The sequence below is a fragment of the Phoenix dactylifera genome, chromosome 3, assembly GCF_051530095.1.
Source record: "Phoenix dactylifera cultivar Ajwa chromosome 3, Ajwa_hap1_PhDact_Kaust_v1.1, whole genome shotgun sequence".
In the NCBI taxonomy this organism is placed as follows: Eukaryota; Viridiplantae; Streptophyta; class Magnoliopsida; order Arecales; family Arecaceae; genus Phoenix; species Phoenix dactylifera.
The window spans coordinates 49,416,663-49,439,829 of NC_143192.1; the positions used below are offsets into that span (position 1 = coordinate 49,416,663).

Sequence of the window (23,167 nt, forward strand, 5' to 3'; positions counted from 1 at the left end):
ATGGAGAAAATCTCCCTCGATGAGGTGAGATCCAGAACTCTCATTCCACTCTTAGACTAACGTCGTTATTTACACTACCAAGCCATTCCACTCTCATTCCGTGGTAGAGATCAAGAACTTAGGCAGGCACAAATGTTTCCAAGATATAGATCACAACTTCCAACAATCATCCGCCAACAGATTCTGAAAGGATATAAAAGTATTCCAAGGAAGGTAAGATAGGAGAGCTCAGATTGATGCAATCAAGAAGCTTTTTTTTTTTTTTGGTTGAAAACGGCAAATCTAATCACAAGAACCACAATCGGCTCGGCATATGATCAATTCCAATGAATCCGTCTGATACCATCTGTAACAATTCAGAACCTAATTCAAAATGGCTAGTCAAAAAATATTATATGAGTTACTGCATAATTTCTTATAAATTTTTTAAAAAAAATTGTATTGTCAAATTTTTTCGAGATAATTTCTGTTTTTTTTAATTGTATGGTCAAATGTTTTCTAGATAATTTCTGTTTCTCCCACCAATAACCTTCAAACATAGATAATTACAGAGGTAATTAATTTGGCATTAATGCAAACAGATCCTGGAGTTCTTATCTGCGCCAAGGCAAGAGAGGGAAAAAGACACTTTAGGGCTTAATTAGCATTATAATATCTGGCGATGACAAATGGATAAGGGCTCAGAAGCGATCAATTACTACACCCATAACTCATTAAGGGGAGATCTAAAGTTTATGAGACTGGAAGTTTCCATGGTTTATGAGAAGCCATCCAATCGAATATTTTTTTAATTTTTTTAAACTGCTTTATTTCATCTTGAGAAGAAAGGTACCTTTTATTTGGAAATGTAATCGCCGACAAAGTAAAGTAAGAGAGTACCAAAAGGGCAAAGACAGAACAATTTTTTACAACAATTTTTCATACTTATACCGTAATTTTGGAAACAAAGGAAATTCCGCAAGAAAAATATTTTATTTTTACATCTGCTGAAAACAAACCCCTTGAAGAAAAACTAGAATAATATTCATCAAATCTAATTCAAAGATTAGAAAAGAAAAATTTTGGGAAGTGATCAGAACCTGTCGGGATTTCATGACTGACATCATGATTTTTATTATCAGTGGATTGACAGACCATGAATTTCTTCGTCACCTCACCCTCCCAAATAACAATTTATACTCATTCGAGAAATTCTTAAATTAAAATCATCGGCAAAGGGAAAAAAATACGGAAAAAAAAAAAGGATAGGCGAAGGAAGGCTCAGAACTTCTTAGAGGGTTGTGTTACCATCAGCGATGGACGCATCCATCTCCGGTACACGAGATCACATATCATCATCGCCTTTCTCACCTGATGGTTATATAAGAGAAACAAAAAACAAAACAAGAACAGAGAAAGAATACGAGAGCACAGAGAAAGATCAAATTCTTTGATGAGAGTGGCGGAGGGGTCGCAGAGGAGGTGGGCAGCGGTAGGCTTTTCCTTCCATATTTATAGGGAGTAGAGGGTATGAAATCGAAACCCTAGCCGTTGTTCCTTTTTAACAGCTGGGAATGCATTGGGGATCTAGGATGGATTGCATCCAGACCGTTGATTCTGACCTGGATGAGGAGGAGGTGAATTGGTCTTCTTCCCTTATCTGAGCTCCTTTGCAGGCACTCAAGAGTGCCTTTGATGACCTTGGTGGCAATGATGTATTGTCTTTATTTTCTCATTTAAAACAATCTGGATTAAGATACTCACAATACATCTGTCTAATTACAAAAAATGCATGTGATTATATGCAAACCATTCATATAAAGTTCGTTTGGAAATCTACGTATAGTTTCAGGGAAGAGCTTATTGTTAATTATTTATGCCACATGCTTCCTAATAGTGATCAGAGAATGATTTTCTAGTCACTATGTTACACTACAGAGTACAAAGCATGGACCTAAATAGAAAGATGTCACAAGTATAAAAAATGTTGTTAATTTTCTGATACGTACATATCAATCTTTTCACATAGTGATAATAGAATGATTTTGTGGACACTATATAGAAATGTAGCTATGGGAGGATTGTTGCACCTTCAAGGCATGTTTAGATGGGAGGAGTTAGACTTTGGAATGAGGAGGGTGAGTGACTTCCATTCTAGCTGTTTGGTTCCTATTTCGGTTCCAATATGATGCCCCAATTATTCAAAACCTAATTCCTATTTTTTCCTACTATTTAAATTTTATTCTGATTCTAATTCTGATTTTGGTCACAAACCAAACATGTTGGGTGATATGGCCATTCTAATTCCTATTCCAATCCATTCCGATTTTGATTCCGATTCAAATTTCGGTCGCAAACCATATACGCCTCTAAAGCAACTTGGTGGGGACAATCGATAAGAGTAGATTGGATGAATCGCCCTGCAATTTAGAGTTGTTTAAAACCTTTTCTGTATAGTCATTTTTACAAGTTTTTAAATATGCATGGCCTACAACATCCATTCTCCAAACCACTTTGGAAGTCCAATATATATGAGGTTAAGATTTTCGTGTGGGTACTCCTAAAGATAAATCTCCTCACTAGCAATCTATTGGTTAAGAAGCGACTGCCAATTAGCTATGGATATGTGATGTGTGGAGCCAAGGAAGAGCTTGTTAATCATCTATTATGCAATTGTGCTTTTATCAGGGGTATCCGGACTGCAGCATTTGCATCTTTGGGGATCTGGGGACATTCCAAGTCAAGGAATTGCCATGGTTGGATCAGCTTTTTGATGAATCATTTGTTAATCCATACCCTGCAAAACTATAAATGTTTAGCATTATGAACATGCGGTTTATTTTGAAGAGTACTACATTTCATATGTATCCATATCGTAGACCCAAAAACAATTCCAAGTCAGCCTACGGAAATATAAAAAGTGGAAAAGGAGTCTCTTTTTCCACCTTTATCATCAGAAACACAGGCTAGTTATAATCATCACCAAGTAAGCTCAAAGAACTTAGTTTGTTATAATCAATGTATGCCCACATTTGTCTTTCATCATAATATGTTTCAATGAACTACTAGCCAAATGGAGAGCATGAACCTGTTCGCATGGCACATGAATGAATTGCATATTAAATCATAGTGCAAAGATACCCATGTAATGGCTGACATAGAAATACTAAATTTACCCAACAAACTTGAAAACCTCATAAAATCAACATAGTTCATGTACATTTCCACCATCAAAGAGAAAATTGATGGTTAACGTGGTTATGGTTTGTAGTCATATCCACCCTAACAATCAGCAGAAGGCAAAAGAAAGCGAATGATGCTGATTTTAAGAATTCAGCCATGTTAGTCTATGGTAAGTAACAACACCCATCAGAGAAACAGATCGCACGAACGTTCTGGGCAGAGATGCAGAAATTTGAAGAAACTAGAAAAGATAACAGCATTAAGTCCAACATGCTGGAAGTCCAGTCGAATGAATTCCATTCACGAATAAATGAGAACAATGTCGGGATTTACAGTGCTTCTGAAACACATACAAAAAGGAAAAAAGAACAAAAAATGATTTCTCAATAATCCTGTCACTGGAAGATGCTACTGACAGAACTATCATCATGGACACGCCAAATTGTCTCACCTAAAAGATTTGCAACTGAAAGAACTGTCAGCTGAGGGAAACTTTTTTGCTCCAATACTGGAATAGTATTTGTGATGATAACTTCTTGAAATAGGCCACTCGATAACCTCTCAATTGCAGGAGGGCTACAAGGAAAAGAATATTGTCAATATATTGATAAACCATGCATCATTGGTGCACATTCAACATTCAAGACACCACAAAATAAAGAGCAAAATGAACGTCTAGCAAAACGCAAACAAAAGAAACACAGAGAAGGTAATATTCATCCAAATAGCATACTGAGACACTCATGTCCTAATAGTATGCCAACAGTTTCCCCCCAAAGGGACTCCAATAGGGCTGCAGTCTCCATTCTATGCATAAGAAATGTTAGTCTCCATTCTATGTATTAGAAATGTTACTATGTTCTGGTTCCCATAGTCAACAACCTAAGTCAATTATCTTTAGTGCCAGTGTAATCATATTAATTTCTTTCAATGTTGAAGCTTGTTAGCCACAACAAGATGGAACACAGGCAAGCGCAACTTTAGAAGAGGGAGGAATTTATAGCAAGTTATTATCGCAAAGTGAACTGCTGAGATGCTTAATGGATTAAGCTACGAAAACATGGGAAAGTAAAAGAAAAGAGAAAGGTGGCTGCAATAATGAGAGATAATAGACCAATCTCAGATTGAGATGAAAGCATGTCTTAATAATTCAAATACACAGTTCATTTAAGCTATGAGATTATCAGAAGCAGGTAGAAGCTGGTGCATGACTAAGCAGGAGACGGAAGATTTTTCTTGTTCTTTTTTGAGAAAAAAGGATCGCAGAAAATTAGCATTTGTACCATGAAAAGTGTTTGATTTACATGAGCAATACATTAGTTTTACAATATTTAAAATCAAAATTCAAGTACTCTTTCAAGAAGAAAAGGGATACCTAAAAACAGCATGGGTGCAGCAAGCATAGACTTCTCTTGCTCCCTCTCGATGTAATAAAGCTGCACCTTTTGCAATCGTTCCTGAATCCATCAATAAAATACTGATTAAGATTTCCACTTTGTAAGACACTAGATTGGGGAAACCAAAACCAACCAACTACAATTTCTGAAGTATGTAAAAACATCTCTTTGGCATATCATTGTATCAACAGACCCAATACCAGGAGGATCAATACTCAATAGCTAACAAGTTCTGAAGACAAATTTTGCCACTTAAAGCACCAATCTTTATTTTATTTTAAGTTATTGGAGCATTTAGCGGCATAATGCAACTAAGTAACAGCAAGAAACAAAAAAAACATCTTTTGGGGCATTCAAAGTGTATGTGTACACTAGTGAAGAGGCATGATTTTACCAGTCAGTAATAACTGACTCACCTGCAGTATCAATCATATCATCGACCATGACAGCCACTTTTCCCTTAACATCCCCAATCAGATTTGTTACCTGTACATATAACAATTTCATGTTTTGTTACAGCATAGATTGAAAGAAAATTACATTATATTAAAAACAATGAATACACAAACAATAAAACTTAAAGAACAAGGATAGACAATCCAAAGGATTTTTCGCATTTGATTAAATCACGAGAATTAAGATGCAACAGTTCCACACATGTCTATTATCATAAAGCTATCCAATTCCCACATATCCAAAAGTGCATAAATGTGGAAACAATATTGGGCAACTTAACTTCCAGTCCCTGATTTGCTAGCCATTTAACTAGCAGGGTCTGTTGACCCAAAATTTTGTCCCTATTAAACATTAAGCCCATAGCTTTAATGTAAAACAAGGCATCAAGTGTATAGAAAACAAGCACAAGTGTGCATTGAACAGGCACAACTGAACACCAAACAAAGCACGAGGGTACATAAAAATACACAGCAGGGACTAAATAAAACATGATGAGGCTCTAATCATTACGGGCTCGTTTGGTTCGCGGGAAGTATTTTCCCTCATAGGAATATGATTCCTGGGAATCAGATTCCTAGGAAGAGGATACCTAGGAAAGTATTTTTGGCATGTTTGGTTAACCATGGGAAAGTGACAAATTTCCAAAGTGCTTATGTTTGGTTGACCATCCACTTTCCTAGGAAAGTTATGTATAATTCCTATTATGCCCTTAATAAAAATTAGTTCTTTAATGCCTCTTTAATGCTTCTTTAATGTTGAAGGGTCTTTTTGGGAAAAAATAAAAAAGGAGTGATTCCCACCTCATGGGAAAGTAACTTTCCCATGTTTCTCATGGGAAAAACTTTCCCATGAAATGTGGGAATCATATTCCCATGGAAATACAACTTTTCCATCTCTCTCCTTTGAAAACTCCAACCAAACAAGAGGCATTTCATTACTTTCCCGTTGACCACACTTTCCCCCCTCCTTTTCCTGCGAACCAAACGAGCCGTACATGGCAGTCAAACCATGGGACAGAATTAACATTCCCAATAATTTTTCGCATAAATAATTGTGTATATTTTGGGTATACATTGTCAAGAGGTGCATCTTCTTGTGCCAAGTTTGCTTGAGTACAGTTCAGACTGATAATTAATATGAGCATGAAATACAATCGTTGAAACTTAAATAAATCTACATCATAGTTATTAAAAATTTACTCTAGCTGAACCTAATAATATCACCTCAGCATCATTGTGTCTATGGCGCCTCTTATCTACGATAGCTAGAGGTGCATCTGATAACTTCTTGGCGAAAGCACGTGCCCTTGCTACACCTCCAACATCTGGAGAGACCACTACCAAATCATTTGAACAAAATGTCTTGCTGGCCAGGTAATCAAGGATTGCAGGCTGGACATGCATCAAATGAACAAATGTACATATGCAATTAGATCCAAGTTGCAAGTATGATTCTCATCTAAACAAACTATGGGGACATATCAATTTGTATGAAAGATATGCAGGATTAGGGGCACCTACTTGACCATACACGTGATCTACTGGAATATCAAAGTATCCCATTGACTGCCCAGAATGAAGATCACATGCAAGTACACGGTTTGCACCTGCTTCTGTAATTAAGTTTGCAACAAGTTTGGCTGCAATGGATTCACGCCCTTGAGTCTGAGACGACAGACAGATAGCATGAGAAAAAGGTTAGTTTGCTAAAGCTCATATAGCTCAACTACTGGAGAGAAATTTTTCAGCACAAATATCCAGAGAAAATAAATGAATTTGTAATTAAGATAAGTGGCAAAAGGAGTTCAAGGAAGTAATGAAATGATAAATTTCAGTCTTAAGAAGATTTTATTGGTAACAAGACATTAAGTGTTTCTAGATGAAGGTGACAAACTCATCAAGCACATAAAGGCAAGTACTCACCTTTCTATCAGCTCTAGCATAACCAAAATATGGTATAACTGCCGTGATGTTTTTTGCAGATGCTCTGCGGCACGCATCAATCATTATCAAAAGTTCCATAAGATTCTCATTTGCCGGGGGACATGTTGGCTGGACTAAAAACACATCACATCCCCTCACACTCTCCTGCAGCTGCACATAGATTTCACCATCAGCAAACCGTTTTATCTTAATTTTCCCGAGTTCCAGGCCCAAGGAGTTTGCAATTTCCTACAAGAAAGAAGAAAATGCCATTAGTCATTACCTGATTTTTTTTTTCTAGAGTAAGAAGAATAGTGGATTGCAGTGCAGAAGAAAACTTCAGCAGATAAGGAATTATTAAAAAAAACTCTGTTGAAAAGGGTCACAAAATTAGGTTATATAGCTTGAGTTCAAATATTTAGAAGCAAAGTTTGATACCTAAGACTGCAGAAGATAGATAAATCATTTTAAGAAGAAAATAATATTTAATCAGCATGCATGTCAATTGCAGCAATCTCAATCTAGTAATCCAACAAAGTTTCTGTCATGCTAGCTTCTATTGATAACTTAATTTCAAAAGAAACCACAACTAAAACCAGCTTGTGTACAAAAAGCTGGCAATACAGCAAAAATATAATATCAAAGTGACTAAACTAAAGAAAAACAACAATTGAACCAATCAAAACACTAAATTGACAAAGACAAGACACAGCATCATCTAAACTAGCATCTTCCATCCACAAACCAGCAGCCCTTCGTCCCCAACTTTGACAAGTTTTGAAAGTTCGTTGATCTCCATCAATACATAAAGTAGGATGAAAGAAAATTATTTATATATATATATATATATATATATATATATATATATATAAATGACAATGTTGAAAAAGAGTCCATAAATGGAGGCACAAGAATTGCAACAATAAAGATGTTAAAGAACTGATTGAGATGCTCAAGTCATGGGAAATGAAGATCTGCAGAAGAATCAAAAAAAAATCTGGTTTGGATGAGTGTTAAAGGGCCAAATAAAGAAGAGGAAATGATAATATTATGTGGATGAAATCTCTGAGTGCAGAACTTGCATAAGCAAGAGGATATTGTCCTTAGTAGTTACAGAAGGATATCTTGTGAAGAAGAATCTGCAAAACTACCTCTAGTTTCCTGTTGCTAATGGCCATAGTGTTTTCTTAAGAGGATAGAACAGACTGCCTTTACATTCAGAACAAGCAAGGAATTTGCAAAAAAACCAGAGTGCACAAAGTGCAACTTTAAATGGGAATATGGTAGGAAAAAAAAAAGAGAAAGAACCTTGCTGCCTTCGGTTACCCAGAAATACGGCCATGTAGTCAAAGACAGCTAAATCAGGATAAAATGGAGCAAATGAATTACATCATTTACTCATGCACCTGTTAAATTATTTCCAGTACTGGTTGTTGAACACCATTTTACTGTACGCGTATTTGTCAAACATATAGTGTTCATGCCAGAGATGACCACCAGAGACAACACGAGCAGGTGCCAAAACAGAAGCATAGGACTATAATCGATATGGGGCACAATAACGCATCAAGATTAGTTCTTTAAAATATCATGGCAATCTAAACGTGGAATAATGAGAGAACAATATGGTTTCACGACAAGAACTTTCAAGATTGTGTAATTCTAATTAAAACTACCTTCCATCAAGAATACAAGCACCGAGTCCAGAGTAATTCACCTGAGCAAGCGCGGGATTCGCAGTACCGGAGAAGACGCGCAGCCTCGTGCCAGGTTCGCTGCCCCTGTGTTGCACGGGGGGCCCCGTCAATAATACCGGGTCACGGATAACCGGAATGCACGGCGCCGCTCCATTGCTCGATTTCAGCGGCTCAATCATATTGCACATCTAAATTCCACACCAATACAATCAGCACCAAATATCAAACGTTATTTGACTTATTTCAAGAAACACAACAGCCAAAGCCAATCAAAAGCAGAGCATCTCTGAAGGATCAAAGAAACAAGCTTTCATATAATCATTTTAATAAACAGGGAAGAAATCAAAGGTACTAGGAGCACTGACCGTGGGGCTACAAGGGGAGCCGAAACGGCATCGAGAGGGCCCGGCGAGGACGGAAGCCCGAGATATTGGAGAAGGGCGAGAGGCCGGGAGAGAGGAGGAGAACAGCACCATTGACGCCATCTTGCTCGTTTCTCTCTCTCTCTCTCTCTCTCTCTCTCTCTCTCTCAAGTCAAGGCCAGTGTGAAATCTTGAACTGGGGGAGTTGGGGTTTCGTGTTCTCTTTATTCTGCCGCCGTGGAGGTCGCGGGCTCTTTGTTTTGGCGGCGACCATCACTTTTGGCCCCGGAAAGGAATGGCGGCGCGGCCTCATCCGGAGTTGGGGTCGCCATTAGCCACGAGTCCTCGGCGCATCTTTTGAACTGGGAGAAGAAAGCGTTCGGGTTGTACCTTTCTTGCGAAAGAATGATTGGATCTTCCTTCGCAATACCAACTGTTGGAGCGTTGCTCAGATCTTAAAGCACGCGAACGCCTTCGCGATGCAACGGTGGATTCGCTCGAAGGAAGGGGAATCCCTCCTTCGCGCTGAAGATATGACCCCTGTCCGAGAGGAATAAAAAGGCAAAAGAGGCGGACCGTTCTCGTAGTCTTCTTCTTCTTCTTTCTTTCCTTCTTTCTTTTCTTTTTTATTTCTTTTTTATTTTTTTTTCATTTTTTTTTCTTGGCTGTATGTATATCCAGAATAATCATAATACAAAATACGATTTAGCGTCTGCAGCACGTGACCAGAGATTTCTTATAAAACGGCCCCAAAATGATGTGCTGCAAAAAAAAAAAAAAAAACAAAAAAAAAAAACAAACCCAAATGATACAAGACGGGAGCCACAAAGTTAGATGGTTCGCGAGAGCTCGGACGGGTCCAAGAAACCTGGGCTAGAGGCTAGAGCTAGGCTGCGTCACCGGCCGATGGCCATGTCACGGATCTAAACCTAAAGTTTGGCAAGTGTAGGTATTTGCCGGGTTCGATGTTTCTTGCCATGCTGCTTGAAGATATTTTTTTTGCCGGACTGTATCTTTATTGCTGTGGTAGTGCATGATTGGATAAGTTTGAAGCGTGTGCTACTGCCAAGTGCATGACTTAGACAAATAAGAGCAAAGGTGCAGATTAATCTGCATGTGAATTTTATTCTCTGGATCTAGAATATAGGTTCGATAGCACTGCAAATGAGCTCAAGTCGTAATCCCACATCGACCGATAAAAGAATACCATATGAACTTATAAATGTTTGCACCAATTCTACAACTAATAACTTCAAGCGTTAGGACTATGAGTCTGCGACAGGTAGTACCAAAACTAAGCTATTGAAATACAGTTGTCAATCATAGTCATTGTTTAAACCTAACACATGGTCAAGATGAATTATATAAAATATGATTTGATCTTAGATTTTGGAAATCTAGTTGAGGTCTGAAGTCCCATGAGTTCCTCAAGCATGATTAGAGAAAAAGGCACTATTATAATTGTTTCAAACTGACTCATGGACTACTTAAAGTAGGCAATCTTAAATCACATAATTCTTAGTTTGATCCAATTGCATTTGCAAGAACAGTTTTACTATGCTGGTGCAGATGTATATACCTGCTAAAAAAATTAAATTCTAAAGATCTAAAATAACTAATTTGCAATTAACATTTTTATCTTTTTTTATGCCTTTAAAAGCATTTTGAGTTCAAATATACTAACATAACTTGTACAAGTTCTTAAATTCCTTTTTTATTAAATCGAACTTTCAATTCGAAGTCCATGAACGGCAGAATCCATCCTATTATATTAGTCTTGGCAAGTTTTAAACTTTTAATTAGATAAATCTACTTAAAATTACTACATCAATGTTTAAATTTTTAATAAAAATTTGATTATGAATTATTTTTGAAATTGAAAAAACAGGATGTCAATTTTCTACTCATTTTAAATGGCTTCAAGTCTACTTTCATATGGAAGTAGTCTCACTCAAAAATTTGAAATGATTTAAAACTCATGGTCAATTCTAAGGTAAAAATATCATCATCACTGGATGTTTGCTAAACCCCCAGGCTCCAATTTGCTGCCACTATCTTATATATATATATATATATATATATATATATATATATATATATATATATATATATATATATATATATATATAATTTTATCACGAGCAACACTGAGTGTATACATAGCAAATTGTATATATGAAATAGTTCATTATACAATTAGACCATGAAACCTTAGGGATGTTACATATCCAAACTCTAAATATGTTGCTCCGCGTCCGATCTTGTTGCAAAAACTTGCGATCCATGAGATGGTTCAGAGCTTAGTGGCAGATCAAAGGGAATGTCGCCGTTCTCGACAAGAAAAGTAGTTCAAAGCCTCCATGAGATGAGTCGGACATTTAAGCTTCCAATCATTTGAAGAATGATCAAAGATAGATGTGGCAGCAGCATTCTTAGATCTGCGTATTCAGAAAAGATTCGGAAAGATATATTGTAACTTGGTCACTCAAGTCCAAAAGGAATCATTCCAAAGTTTGGTGTTGGAATTGTCATCATAGGTCCTGGTTCAGAACTGTCAAAGTTTGGTGGCACTCCTGAACTAGGTGTTGGATATCTGGGCATATTTGTTTAGGAGGAGTTGGACTCTAAAATGGGAATGGGATCGAGTGACTCTCATTTCAACTATTTGGTTGGGAAGGAGTCTCATTCCGATTCCGATTCTAGGGGGAATAGGAATATACTGCAATCCTCCAAAATCCAATCCCTTCTCTCTCCTATTATTTAAATTCCATTCTAATTCTGATTCCAATCACTAACCAATTCTGACAGAATTAGGATACCTCTTAATTTTTTTACAGTAATTCTATGAATAATTTTAATAATTTTAATAAACATTTCATGTTTCCCAAGTTGTACATATTTTGACATATTGTTTCCCACGTTCTGCATGATTTCTTGCACTCATTTCCCATCATGACCAAATACTCTATTGCTCAATTTATGAAAGTATAATCTTCTTGTTAAATGATGCAGCTCATTAGAAATGACCCATCAGACTTGGTATTTTGGCTGATTGCACCTGACATATGACAAAAGATAGATAGATTGCACAATAGCAGATACAAATATGTTAACAGAGCACTCCAAATAATAATAATAGAATGAATATCACAAGTTGGACCACTAAAAATGGCACCAATTTTGCCAAATTCAAAAAGAAATAAAACGCATCAGGCAGGCGTTTAACGTTTGAGACCATTCCTGCCAACATATTTGCAACATTATCTAATTCAACAAGAAAAAGGTGAGCAATAGGAGGGCTGCATACAGCCATAAATTAAGCTGGGCGAAGAATTATTACATTTAAGACTGAGGAGGCACCTCCCTCAGCAGCAACGGATCTTGTTCTACTTAGGAGATAGCATTAACATGTAAAAAAAGACAGTCATAACAGCACCATTTTGGATTGGAAAAGCAGATGACAATTCATGGATCAGGGGCGATGTACAAGGGTGCAGGCAGAAAAGGGAAGGGAGCAACTGATGCATGCGCAACAGGGGGGCGGGCTTGAACACAAGTTGGAAATTTTGTCTGGTGGTTCCAGAAGCTGCTGGTATCGCTGTTCTCATCCTCGTGCACTTGTATTTCAGAGAAAACTTCATCTACTCTACTTGATTCAGTAATTATATGTTCATGTTCTTCATTAGGCAGCCGATGCAACAGCAGTCCAGACATAAAAACAGGAAGATATAAAAGACTTGCATGGAACATTCTTCTGGCATTTTTAGCTGTTCGCTCGCGGACAAACATCAGAGCTGCAATGCTCATAGACAATGTAAGGAGCGAAGATTCAAGAGTGAACCACTTGGAAGTGAGACCCCCTGCATGGATGTCTTCCAAATCAGCTGGTGAACTTTCCAAAAAGGTTATAAATTGCAAAAGCCAATAAATAACTTGGTAAAATGGGAACTAAAGCAATATATCTGCCGCTTACGGTCAAGTAACATGCCACTAGTTATCTGTTAAGCGTATAAATTTTATTTTCCTTGTAAACAAAAGCCTAGGAGTATTAAAATCTGTGCAGGCTCAATAAAGTTCAAGAAAGCAAAAGACGTGCCAGGGTGTGCTTGTGTAAAAGATTTTGATGTTTCTAGACTAGTTATGCTGATTATGCCCTAGTGCCAAACTGTATGGTTGCAATCCAAATCAAAATCATCTGCACCATTTCAGCATGATTCTCACAACTTAAATGCAGAAGAATGAAAAGAATTTAAAAACTAATGGTATGGATTTTGGAGTCTGTAGATGTTGATGGCCATAATAAGAACAGCAGTTTAGATCATTATGCATGGGCAGGATGATAAGTGGATGAGAGAGAAAATGGATGGAGATTAAGGGAAAATATTTAAAGCAAGCTTTCAATACAAATTTAAACTTAACAGAAATGAACGTGTGATAACAAGAGCTGTGGATTAAGAAACTCCAAGGGCCGGCTGCCTTGGGCAGAGTGCCCCAAGGCACCTCATTTAGGGCTTAAGCAACCAGACCCTAGGCAGGTGACAGCAGTCTTGCTGGGACTGTCTAGGTAAGCGAGCCAAATTGCAGACCAAGCAGTTCAGGTATCTCGTGACCATAAGCTGAAAGTTCATCACCAATGCTAAATCCCCATACAATGTCTTCCCTAGAACGTGCACCAGAGACGAGATTGTGGGGCCCTAGGCAAGAATGGAGAAAGGCTTCTGAGCAGCAGGTCTTAGCACGGACCAGCAACAGCAGGGGGGAATTGCCCAGTGGCTACTAGTAACAGCTGCAGAGGGCAGCAGGGATAAAGCACAAAAGGCAGGTCCCCGCCCTTTCCTTTTTCTCCTCTGAGACTTCTTATACTGATGCTGCTGCAACAGGCAACATGGATAACAGCTATTGCCATTGTGCCTACATACACTACCTTTTCTGATCCGAATATGAAGCTCTAGCAATCTCTTAAGCAGCCCTAATCCTCTCAAATCCTATCTACTCTGATGTACTCTAATCTCCCTTTCTGTTTTATTTCACCTCTATTTTTTTCATTCAAAAATATGGTAGGTTTGCTCACCACCAGGGTTCAAATCTTGGTCCTCTTTGGGAGAGGGATGCCAACCAGCTGGAATAAGGCTGGTTGACCACCTTCAATATTCGTTTAGATTTCAAAAGTATCCATATGGAGTGGGAAGAAGACAATATTTGATAATAGGGAATTTCATTCATCTTTTGAGTACGATTTATAAGCCAAAGAGCTAAGATGGAACACAAGAAAAACAATGTTAGTGTTGATGGTAATCACTATTTAGGCCACTACAACACCAATGTAACACACACCCACACATTATATTCAAGAAGAAAAGAAATATCCATCTTCAATCAAGAAGGCATTATGGCAGCGATAATGGATAGGACGACTGGCTGAGATAGTACCGCTATGTTCTTGGCAACTACTCTTCCATCAAATATTTTGTAGTTTCTTGTGGTAAAGTTGAAATTTCACAAAACTAGGAGTATTCTATTGCAAGCAAGAGTCTTGTAAAAACTAACCTCCAAAACTAAAAAGGGGAATCAATAAGCTTACAAGGGTGATAACACGGCATGCCATGTTTGCCATGTTAGTTCCTAATGCATATTTAAATGGCAACAAAATGTCAATTTAGAAGAAGAAAATGCTTGGGAGAAAAATTGTGAAGAAATAACATGTCCCCTCATGAATGGTCACAACATGTTCAATCATCACATGATACACAGAGGGCAGCATATGTTATATAAAATATGGTTTTGTATGCATGTGCTGTCCTTTGTGTATAAAATGAGGGTCCCAGATATCCTCACCAATCATGAAGGAGTTGGGAATGGTATCTTTTTACTAGTGTTATCTTTTTCATCTCTCTGAAACCTTACAACATTATACTAAAGAGATTGTAATATATGATGTGGAAATGCTTAGAAAAGAAAATTGAACTACAGCACAAATAAAGTCTTTGAAGCAGGAATGACTGCTCTATGTCTTGGAACTTACAATCATGTGCCAAGAGTCCAAGAGGAAGAAGATAGAGGCAGTTCCGAAAGGATACCAAAGCAGTTCTCCTACCAGAGGCATCAGCAAAAGAAAACATCCGAAACCTGGATCAAAAAACCAATGGTGGAAAATCAGAACAGAACATGGTATATTTATCCATGCATAGTAATTTTCTATTTAAGATCAATGAAGGAGAACAAACCCTCCAGCAATGTAGTCATTGCGACACAAGTAGGCAAGGGCCATAAAATGGGGTAACTGCCAAAAATATAAAGCAGCTGGAAGTATCATGGCATTAAGGGATATATCACCTGAAGCTGCGGCCCACCTATAGAAAAATATTTAAAAAATAAAAAAATAAAATCGTGAGCTATGTGAAAGCATTGCTAGAAGGAAGTATGTGATGCATGAACCATGAGAACTGCATATTCTTCAAAAATTCATCATATTACTAGATACAACAGCACTTGAATAATCCTTCCTGCTAAGGTTGGGTTTACATCCTGCAATGAGCAGGCTGGAAAGGGGAGTTTTGAAGTGAAGAATGTGTCAGTTGGAGTATCTCAAAGTTTGGATGTTCAAATTGGAAAATATAATCTAGCCTACAAGTTGCAACAACTAGGGAAGAAGCCTCATGACATTTTATCGATCTCTTGATCTCTTCTTTCATATGTCTGCGTTCATGATTTAAACATATAAGCTTCATTAAATGTACTTATCAACATCTCATGTTTTCCCAAACAATCATCAATCTACATACGATATATTTCACATTACTTATAGATAGTAATCAATATTTGGTGCCAATTATGCCATATGCTGCAGTATAGCAATCTTTAGAAAATTGTTCCACTTTTCAAGCTACTAACATATTAGTGCATTGTCTATCACAAGGTCTAGTATGATAAAGTATGCCTACTAGGGTATGGTATAGCTTCCATGCCGACACAAGGTCAGGAGACCCTTTTGTAACTCTCAACAACGGTACTGCCTGAAATCACACAATACTAGTCGGTACAATGCGAAACGGTTGGAACCGATCAGTTCTACCTGGTACAAGCCGGTTCAGTCCATGTACCATACCGAACATTGGTTTGGGCTGGTATGAGGTGGTACAACAAACCATAGTCTATCAAGATTTCAAATTTCAATGCTCATGACCAAAGTTTAAATTTCATCCCAACTACTAGCTAGGATCTGACTATATTTAAGATGTTTGCCAACAAAAAAAAAAAAAAAACCACGCTCAAGAACATGTCAGAAACAAAATCATCACTAGATAACATGACACACGCATGCACGCACACGCACCCCAAAGAACAAAATCAATTTAATAACATGACTTTCAACATTTATTGTATTAATTATATATGTTAAAGGAGCATACTGGAATAGAATGAAGCATTGCTCATTTCCCAATCCTGGATCTAGATTACAATAAGGAAGTTCTACAGACAAATGCATCCAATAGAATCAGAAAGTGGTGGATAAAGTACAGAAGCCCCTCTAGGTTGTCATGACATCATTGCAGGCTACTGATAGTCAAAGGTCAAAGTTAGAGATAATAGGGACTAGGGAGGGCTGTAAGGTTCTGTGGATCAAAATGTTGGCAGTAGGGTTCGCATGAATACTTTAATTAATAAAACAGCTATAGGAAAACATTAGTCATGTTAGTCATGCGAGTCATGTAATTCTCCAATGAAATCTCAAATAGTTCCCAAAATGTACATCCAAGTTCTTCGATTATTTCATGACTATTTAATGTAACGAGAGTTTTGAATTTTGACAATCATATGAAAGCATATATTAATGTAGATAGTTTATAAATTTATTCTGAACTCTATTAAATTTTATTTTCTAATCTTAATATTTCCCAGTTTATGTTATCCACTTTTCTCTTGCTAGTCTTTGTTTCCCTTTAACATCGTCTGAATTTAGATCTCCAACATACTCTAAAATTTTGGCCAATTCTTTTTAATTATTGCTCTTGCTAATTTCATATTGAGTTCCATAATATCCAACATCTAAAAGAAGATTAATATGAGTTCATATTAAAAAACTAAGTAGAACAAATAAGATTTCCATGCAAAGTAGCTGAAGGATCGAGTGCATTATTAAGACTTCTTAATCAGAATAGCATCTTATCATTGGTTGGTGGAGGTTAATGAACTTTCAGCACATGAAGAAGAAAGTAAATCATATCAAGGACCATCTAACAATAAATGAGATTACTAGTGAGTCTTATAATTAGTGATGTGCGAGATTATCTGTATGTGTGAGAGAAACAAGAGAGATTTGCGAGAAATAAAAGAGATTTGTATTTTGGACCTTGTGAAGGTAGTTACTATGAAGGTAGTTATTCTTTCTATGTACATTGTCTTATATTTTTGAATAAAATTCTCACTAGTAGATTAAAAAAGAAAGGTTTTGACAGATTATGTAAACCAGAAATTAGCCAGCATAATATCAATGTTCTTCCAGATTGCAATTCCAGTATAAAAGAAGTCAACAGGAATCCGATTAGTCCAAAAAAGACTGTTACCCGAGAAGCGGAGGAATAGCACCAACAACTGCTCCAACCCATGTATTAACTGGGTGTATTTGTTTTAAAGGAGTATATAGAAATGCGTAAAGAACTAGGTTAGAAGATGCAAGCCCTGCTGCCAAGTAATTAGCCTGCAATAACCTTGTCAATGAAGTTACGCAAATATTAGTTCTCATTTCGTTTAAGCATAAAAAACCTCCACAAAGAAAGCTTAAAGCAGATATTCTAAGGAAATATCATATGAACATTAGACGAGAGTATTATGAAACCTTCCAAGCCAACAAAGTTGTGCCAGCAATCCCAATACTAGATGCCCATATGGCTGCATGAGGAACGGTAAGGCGCCCTGAAGGTAGTGGCCTTTGCCGTGTTCTTTTCATTTTAGCATCATTTTGTACCTCAAAAACCTGACACAATAAAAAAAAAACTCAAAACAAGCAAACATCAATTTAAGAATACAATATATATGCATTTCAGCATCAGCACGCAATAATGACCAGTTCAAAATGTTGTATTATGAACCCAGATTTAGACCAGAGTCTTGCAGTTAAAAATTCAAGCATCTTACAGAATGAGATGTGAGAAGTATGCACAAAACAGCTATATAGTCCTGCTGCAAATATGCTTATGTTGAGCAGCTTTATGTTACATAGACTCAGGTTCATGCATCAGGAGTGCATGTGCATCCATGTATTGGAACCTTTCAATGTCTAGGAATAAATTCTTACAAAGCCTGTCCGGAGTCATACCAATATCCATGTTAATTGTTGGGTGCTTGCACCTTAGACTACATCAAAGGGTCTAGGTAACATAGGAGCAGCTTAGTGGTACAAAATTGTTCAGTCACTAATGAAAAGGTGATGCAGCTATTTTATATGTAATGATAGTTCAAAGTGATCATGTAAAGAGTACCACCCCCAACCCAACCCCCAATCCACACACCAAAAAATAAATGAATGGAAGAACAGATAAACAGTTTTGAAATATAGAGTTGGGCTCCTTGACAATTCAGTCAGTCCATTACGAACATCAGAAGTTAACTCATGTAGCCATGCATGCTGACAAGATGTGCTATTGCAGATACCTCTAACAAAGTTGTAGTTTTATAGAAAGATCTTGAGTACATAGGCAGAAAACAGGTAAGGTATATTGTACAATGCCATTGGTCAAGATGAGAGTGGCATGCAGTAGGGTAGCTAAAGTTTGATAATATGTACTTGGTATCTTTTTCATTAAGTTACTGAAGGATTTACTATAACATTTTGGTAAAAAATTGTATAAATTGAATATTTGCAGGCTAATAATTTACCATCTATTGAATTTTCATCAAAATGTGTTTAGTTGCCCATAAGCGGGCAAGAGGAAACCTACTTGCCTGAAGTGCCTTCAATGCCTTACCAGCTGAAATCACTTTAAGTTGAGTCTAGTTCCTCTAAAAGCAGGAACACATTTCAGGCCACTTCAAGGCAATCAAACACCCAAAACAACTTCCTGCCAAGGTTCATTGTACCGACACAAAATCGGTGGAATTGATCGGTTTCACCTAGTACAAGCCAATTCAACCCCTATGCTATATTGAACTTGGGTATCCATCAACACCTTGCTAGTATGGTATGCCTGGTATCCGGCACTACAAGTTGGCACAGTGAACCATGCTTCCTAACTACCTTTAGTAACTTCAAGTGCCACTGATGAGCAATTAGGGATGCCCTAGACAAAGGCTTGTGTTCTCAATTTCAATTGCTAGTCCTTTGTTCCACATTACATTGTTATCCTAACCCAATAGTTATAGGTGCTTAACCATCTATTTGTCTCATAATCCCCATCCTAGAACTGCCAAATTAAACTCTCTTTCCTCCCTAATAAACATGTACCAAGGCGTCCCCCCCCCCATCCAGCCCCTAAAAGTTATCCCATTGACATTGAGCAAATCACTTTAGTAAAACCATTTGTCGTGGTTGATACTAATGACTCCTCCAATATTTAACTTAATACGAAGTTTAACCATGACTAATCAACAAGCAAAATCATCTTGCCTTGCCCAAGCAGATCAAACATTTGGCTATATGGCATATGTTGATTCAACAAGGATTTATCAATGCTACCATCAAAATATCATGGCCGCCAAGTCTCTAGGTGTCTAATGCATGACTCTTCAAGTATCAAAAAATTCAACATTTAGGCAATTTTTTATTTAGTACAAATAATATATCTAATATTCATAATCAACAACAACACTAAGTTAACTATTTTCCTTTTATTAATTCTCCATCTTATACTTAAAAAAAGAAGAAAATGTTAATATATTTCATTAGAATGTCCTAGTATTTTACAATAGCATTAATTCCACTTGGAAAGACTAAAATTTTAAGGGCATCACTTGCAGCAAGGTGATAATTATATTATAACTTCAATGTGCCAAGTATCAATGCTTGTTGAGAAATCTATGTTACATTTTGGACGTGCCACAAGGTGGTATTATGTCATGTCAAATCCAAGTTTTAAGTTTGTTACCAATCTGAGCCTCTCCAAAAAGAATTAGATGTTTGTGTAATACATGATCAGCAATCATTTCCATCCTGGAAAGATCTTCAAATGCAAACTTTTGTTTCCAAAAGCGAGTGTTATCATAAAGACAAAGTGATTAGGTAAGCTGGATTGTTTATGTGTTGATGTGAAAACTTTTAAGTTAAAGTTTGAGTTGGGCATTCTTCCAACCATTGCATGACATCAAAACCCAGGGTTTCAAAATTATATTTTCATGCTGCGTTGTTGTAGCAATAGTTCCTCAAGCTAAAGTACAAGTAGTTATGCAACCTATCCATAAAGTCGAACAATATGACCAAAATAGGCCTTGAATGAGAACATTGTCTAATGTGGTCTGAGTAGCATACCTGGTTTAAAGAGTTTGCAGATGCTGCAACCATCATGGTGCCAGCACAAGTAAAACAAAGTCCAGCAAAATCAATAACATTGCCACTCCCAAGAACATAGCCCGCTCCAGAAGTTGCAACAACAAGCATGCTAAAGAGAAGCAATATACAGGAATATTAACTCAAAAGACTAGCAAAGCCAAGAAACACATTCATCCCTTGGAAAAAAAGATTAGAACAATTAGGATTCTACTCATCAACTCTGCCAATGATGAAATAAAAAATTGATGCAGGAGCCTGCAAAAAAATTGTTGTAATACATGGCAAGCGATCCTACAAGTGCAAATAAAAATCTGTTCATCAATAATCACATGACCCTGAAAGTATAAAGCATGCAGTTGAGCCAATGGCATTTCAAATTTAAAAATCAAATACAGATTAAACTTTTCAATTCTCAAATATAAGCCAGAGCTGATCTGAAAATCTCAAGGCTGCAATTTAAATTTCCATCCATCTAATTAAATTGTGGGTATGATCAATTTTTATTGGCATGTACTGGAAGTTAGAAAAAGAAAAGAAAAAACACATAAAAGACCAATACAAATGTAGCAACTATCACTGTCAGATGGACTTGAGGAGAATAACATTGATCATGTGAATCGTGGATACAAGTTGCATCATTGTTGGATGCCTTTCCGAAGACAATCAGGTATATGTCAAAAAAATATACAGACAAGTTTCATACTATCATCCTCAATCTCTCTAGGTGAAGTAACAACCTAAAACTATCACCTTCAAAATCTACAGTTTCGTTAGTGTAACATGGTGTTAAGAAGCCAAATACACAGAAGGAGGAACAGAGTCTATAGTCTCGAGACAGAGGGCAAGAAAAGATTATGACCGAGTTGCAAACGGTTTATTGCAGAGGAACTGCCTTTGCCCCAAGCCAAGCTTCCTTAAGTTCTATCAAAAATAAGATTTGCTAAGCAATCCAGCGTGATCATCACTAGTGATGTGCATTCTAAACTCGACAATTGCAATGATGGGATGATGGAAATAATATACTTCTTGAAACATAGAACAGATATATTTATCGACGATTATTTAAAGCGAGAGACCTGAGACGTGCTTTGGAGAGTTCCCAGTAGCATCGCCCGTAGTGACGAAGCGTATCAGAGACGTCTCCGGCCTTCCGGGAGATATAAGACCCCGCTGTCTCCCCGGATCCAAGGACCGCCGCCGCCTCAGCGGGCGAGACGGCAGAAAAACCGAGGGCTTCTCCCACTCCCTCGGCCGGCCTCCCGAGCCCTAGTTTCCACGGATCGGCGGGGGAGTGGATGCGCGACGCTAGGAGAAGTTCCGCTCCCCGGCCAACGAAGCCGTGATCGAAAGAGGGGGAGCAGGGAGGGATCCACGGGGGTAGGGAAGGAGGGGAGAAGGCGACGGAGGAAGGACTAGGATTAGGGTTTGGTCCCCATGATGAGAGGAGCCTCGAAGAGAGGCTCCTCGGGGCGGTGCCCCTCCACATGGCGGCAGCCGAGAAGGTAGGTCGCGACGATCGGAGCGAAAGAATGGAGAACAAGAAACTGGGAGATGCCGTGTTGCCTTTTGCCTTTGCGGCGAAAGTCTATTGCTGTCATATTGACCTCCTATTAGGGGGTTTAAGTAATTGTCTTAGGACCGACGATGAATCGGCAACTACTTTGCCGACGTAAGTTCAGGCTCCAACATAAGCATTTTTATAAAAATAACCTCTTAGAAGATCTTAATCTGCCCTTCCCCGCGCCCGCACCCAAAAAGTTGAAATGGTTCATCGGCATCAGTTTAAATTTTCTTAAAATCTCTCTCTTTTTTATGTAATTTTGTACGTAAACTTCTAAAACGTTGCTTGTGCTCGTATACAAACCATGCCCACTTAAGTATTAGTTTTTGATTTCCTTGCTATAAGTTCCTTTGCACAAATTATAGGCTCCATATCCCCTCTCTCTCTCCAAATATGGTTCGATTTCAAAGTTTGGGGCTAAATACAAACTACATGGAAGTTGCTTGTGCATATGAGAGTAATTTTTTTTCTATTTGAAGTTAATATGGAGCAAGATTCTATGTAACTAGCTATTTATCGCTGAGGTATTCTGTTGGAGAAAAAACTTAATTGTGGCTTATATTCAGCTGAAATAGTGGATTTTTTTTTTTTTTGTGCAATGGCGGCTCATACACTACGGATGTGAATGCGGCTAACAAAATCAGAAAATAGAATACTACGTAATGGCTCTGGAACAGATCCACTGTCTACTCAAACAAAACCACCGGAGTGATGGGCTGCATAGGAAGCCACCCAGTCGGCCATCCCGTTGGCCTCCGTAAACATGTGTAAAACATGGTGGGAGTCGCACTCCTCCATCAACCTACAAATCTCATGGATCAACGGGCGGTCCTCAGCAGTACGTTCCCGCCTCCAGATCCACTCAACCACTATGGTCGAATCGCCCTCAAGAATAATACAGTCTGTACCTAGTGTCCGCCTCACGTAGTAGATATTCTTCCAGACTGCTCTAAGCTCGGCACGCACCACTGACGAGTCAAAAATCCGCCAGCCTTCAGCTGCAACCAATCTGGAGTCGTGATCTTGCATGGCGAACCCCACGCTGCTGCATCTCCCTTCATCATCCATACTGTCGTTGAAGTTTACCTTGAGAAAACTAGGGGTGGGTGCACCCATGAGACGAGAACT

General features: G+C 37.8%; 2 protein-coding genes and 2 non-coding genes across 7 annotated transcripts; all 4 read right to left on the minus strand.

Moving 5' to 3' along the window:
- Positions 1–1,068: 1,068 nt before the first annotated feature.
- Positions 1,069–1,157, minus strand: LOC113462506 (small nucleolar RNA snoR14). Its single transcript, XR_003384955.1, has one exon. It is a non-coding gene; the product is annotated as a small nucleolar RNA snoR14 (small nucleolar RNA).
- A 99-nt stretch (positions 1,158–1,256) lies between these two features.
- On the minus strand, positions 1,257–1,343 carry LOC113462504 (small nucleolar RNA U61). Its single transcript, XR_003384953.1, has one exon. It is a non-coding gene; the product is annotated as a small nucleolar RNA U61 (small nucleolar RNA).
- A 2,078-nt stretch (positions 1,344–3,421) lies between these two features.
- Positions 3,422–9,396, minus strand: LOC120106273 (ribose-phosphate pyrophosphokinase 1). Of its 3 annotated transcripts, XM_089929750.1 has the most exons (9): positions 9,000–9,396; positions 8,655–8,822; positions 6,938–7,186; positions 6,536–6,679; positions 6,239–6,406; positions 4,976–5,045; positions 4,538–4,619; positions 3,614–3,738; positions 3,422–3,502 (listed from the first exon to the last, which is right to left on the minus strand). In XM_089929750.1, exons 1-9 carry the CDS (start codon positions 9,117–9,119, stop codon positions 3,492–3,494), a joined length of 1,137 nt encoding a protein of 378 aa, XP_089785876.1. In that variant the 5' UTR covers positions 9,120–9,396; the 3' UTR covers positions 3,422–3,491. The 3 variants fall into 3 exon arrangements, with proteins under 3 accessions (XP_089785876.1, XP_088574942.2, XP_088574940.2); XM_088718816.2 differs by having other exon boundaries at positions 3,422–3,738; XM_088718814.2 differs by lacking the exon at positions 8,655–8,822 and having other exon boundaries at positions 3,422–3,738; positions 9,000–9,261.
- Positions 9,397–12,101: 2,705 nt separating this feature from the next.
- On the minus strand, positions 12,102–22,074 carry COX10 (cytochrome c oxidase 10). Of its 2 annotated transcripts, XM_008786442.6 has the most exons (7): positions 21,555–22,074; positions 20,458–20,587; positions 17,833–17,970; positions 17,561–17,694; positions 15,221–15,346; positions 15,019–15,122; positions 12,102–12,856 (listed from the first exon to the last, which is right to left on the minus strand). In XM_008786442.6, exons 1-7 carry the CDS (start codon positions 21,962–21,964, stop codon positions 12,462–12,464), a joined length of 1,437 nt encoding a protein of 478 aa, XP_008784664.4. In that variant the 5' UTR covers positions 21,965–22,074; the 3' UTR covers positions 12,102–12,461. The 2 variants fall into 2 exon arrangements, with proteins under 2 accessions (XP_008784664.4, XP_088574944.2); XM_088718818.2 differs by lacking the exon at positions 15,221–15,346.
- Between the last annotated feature and the right edge of the window lie 1,093 nt (positions 22,075–23,167).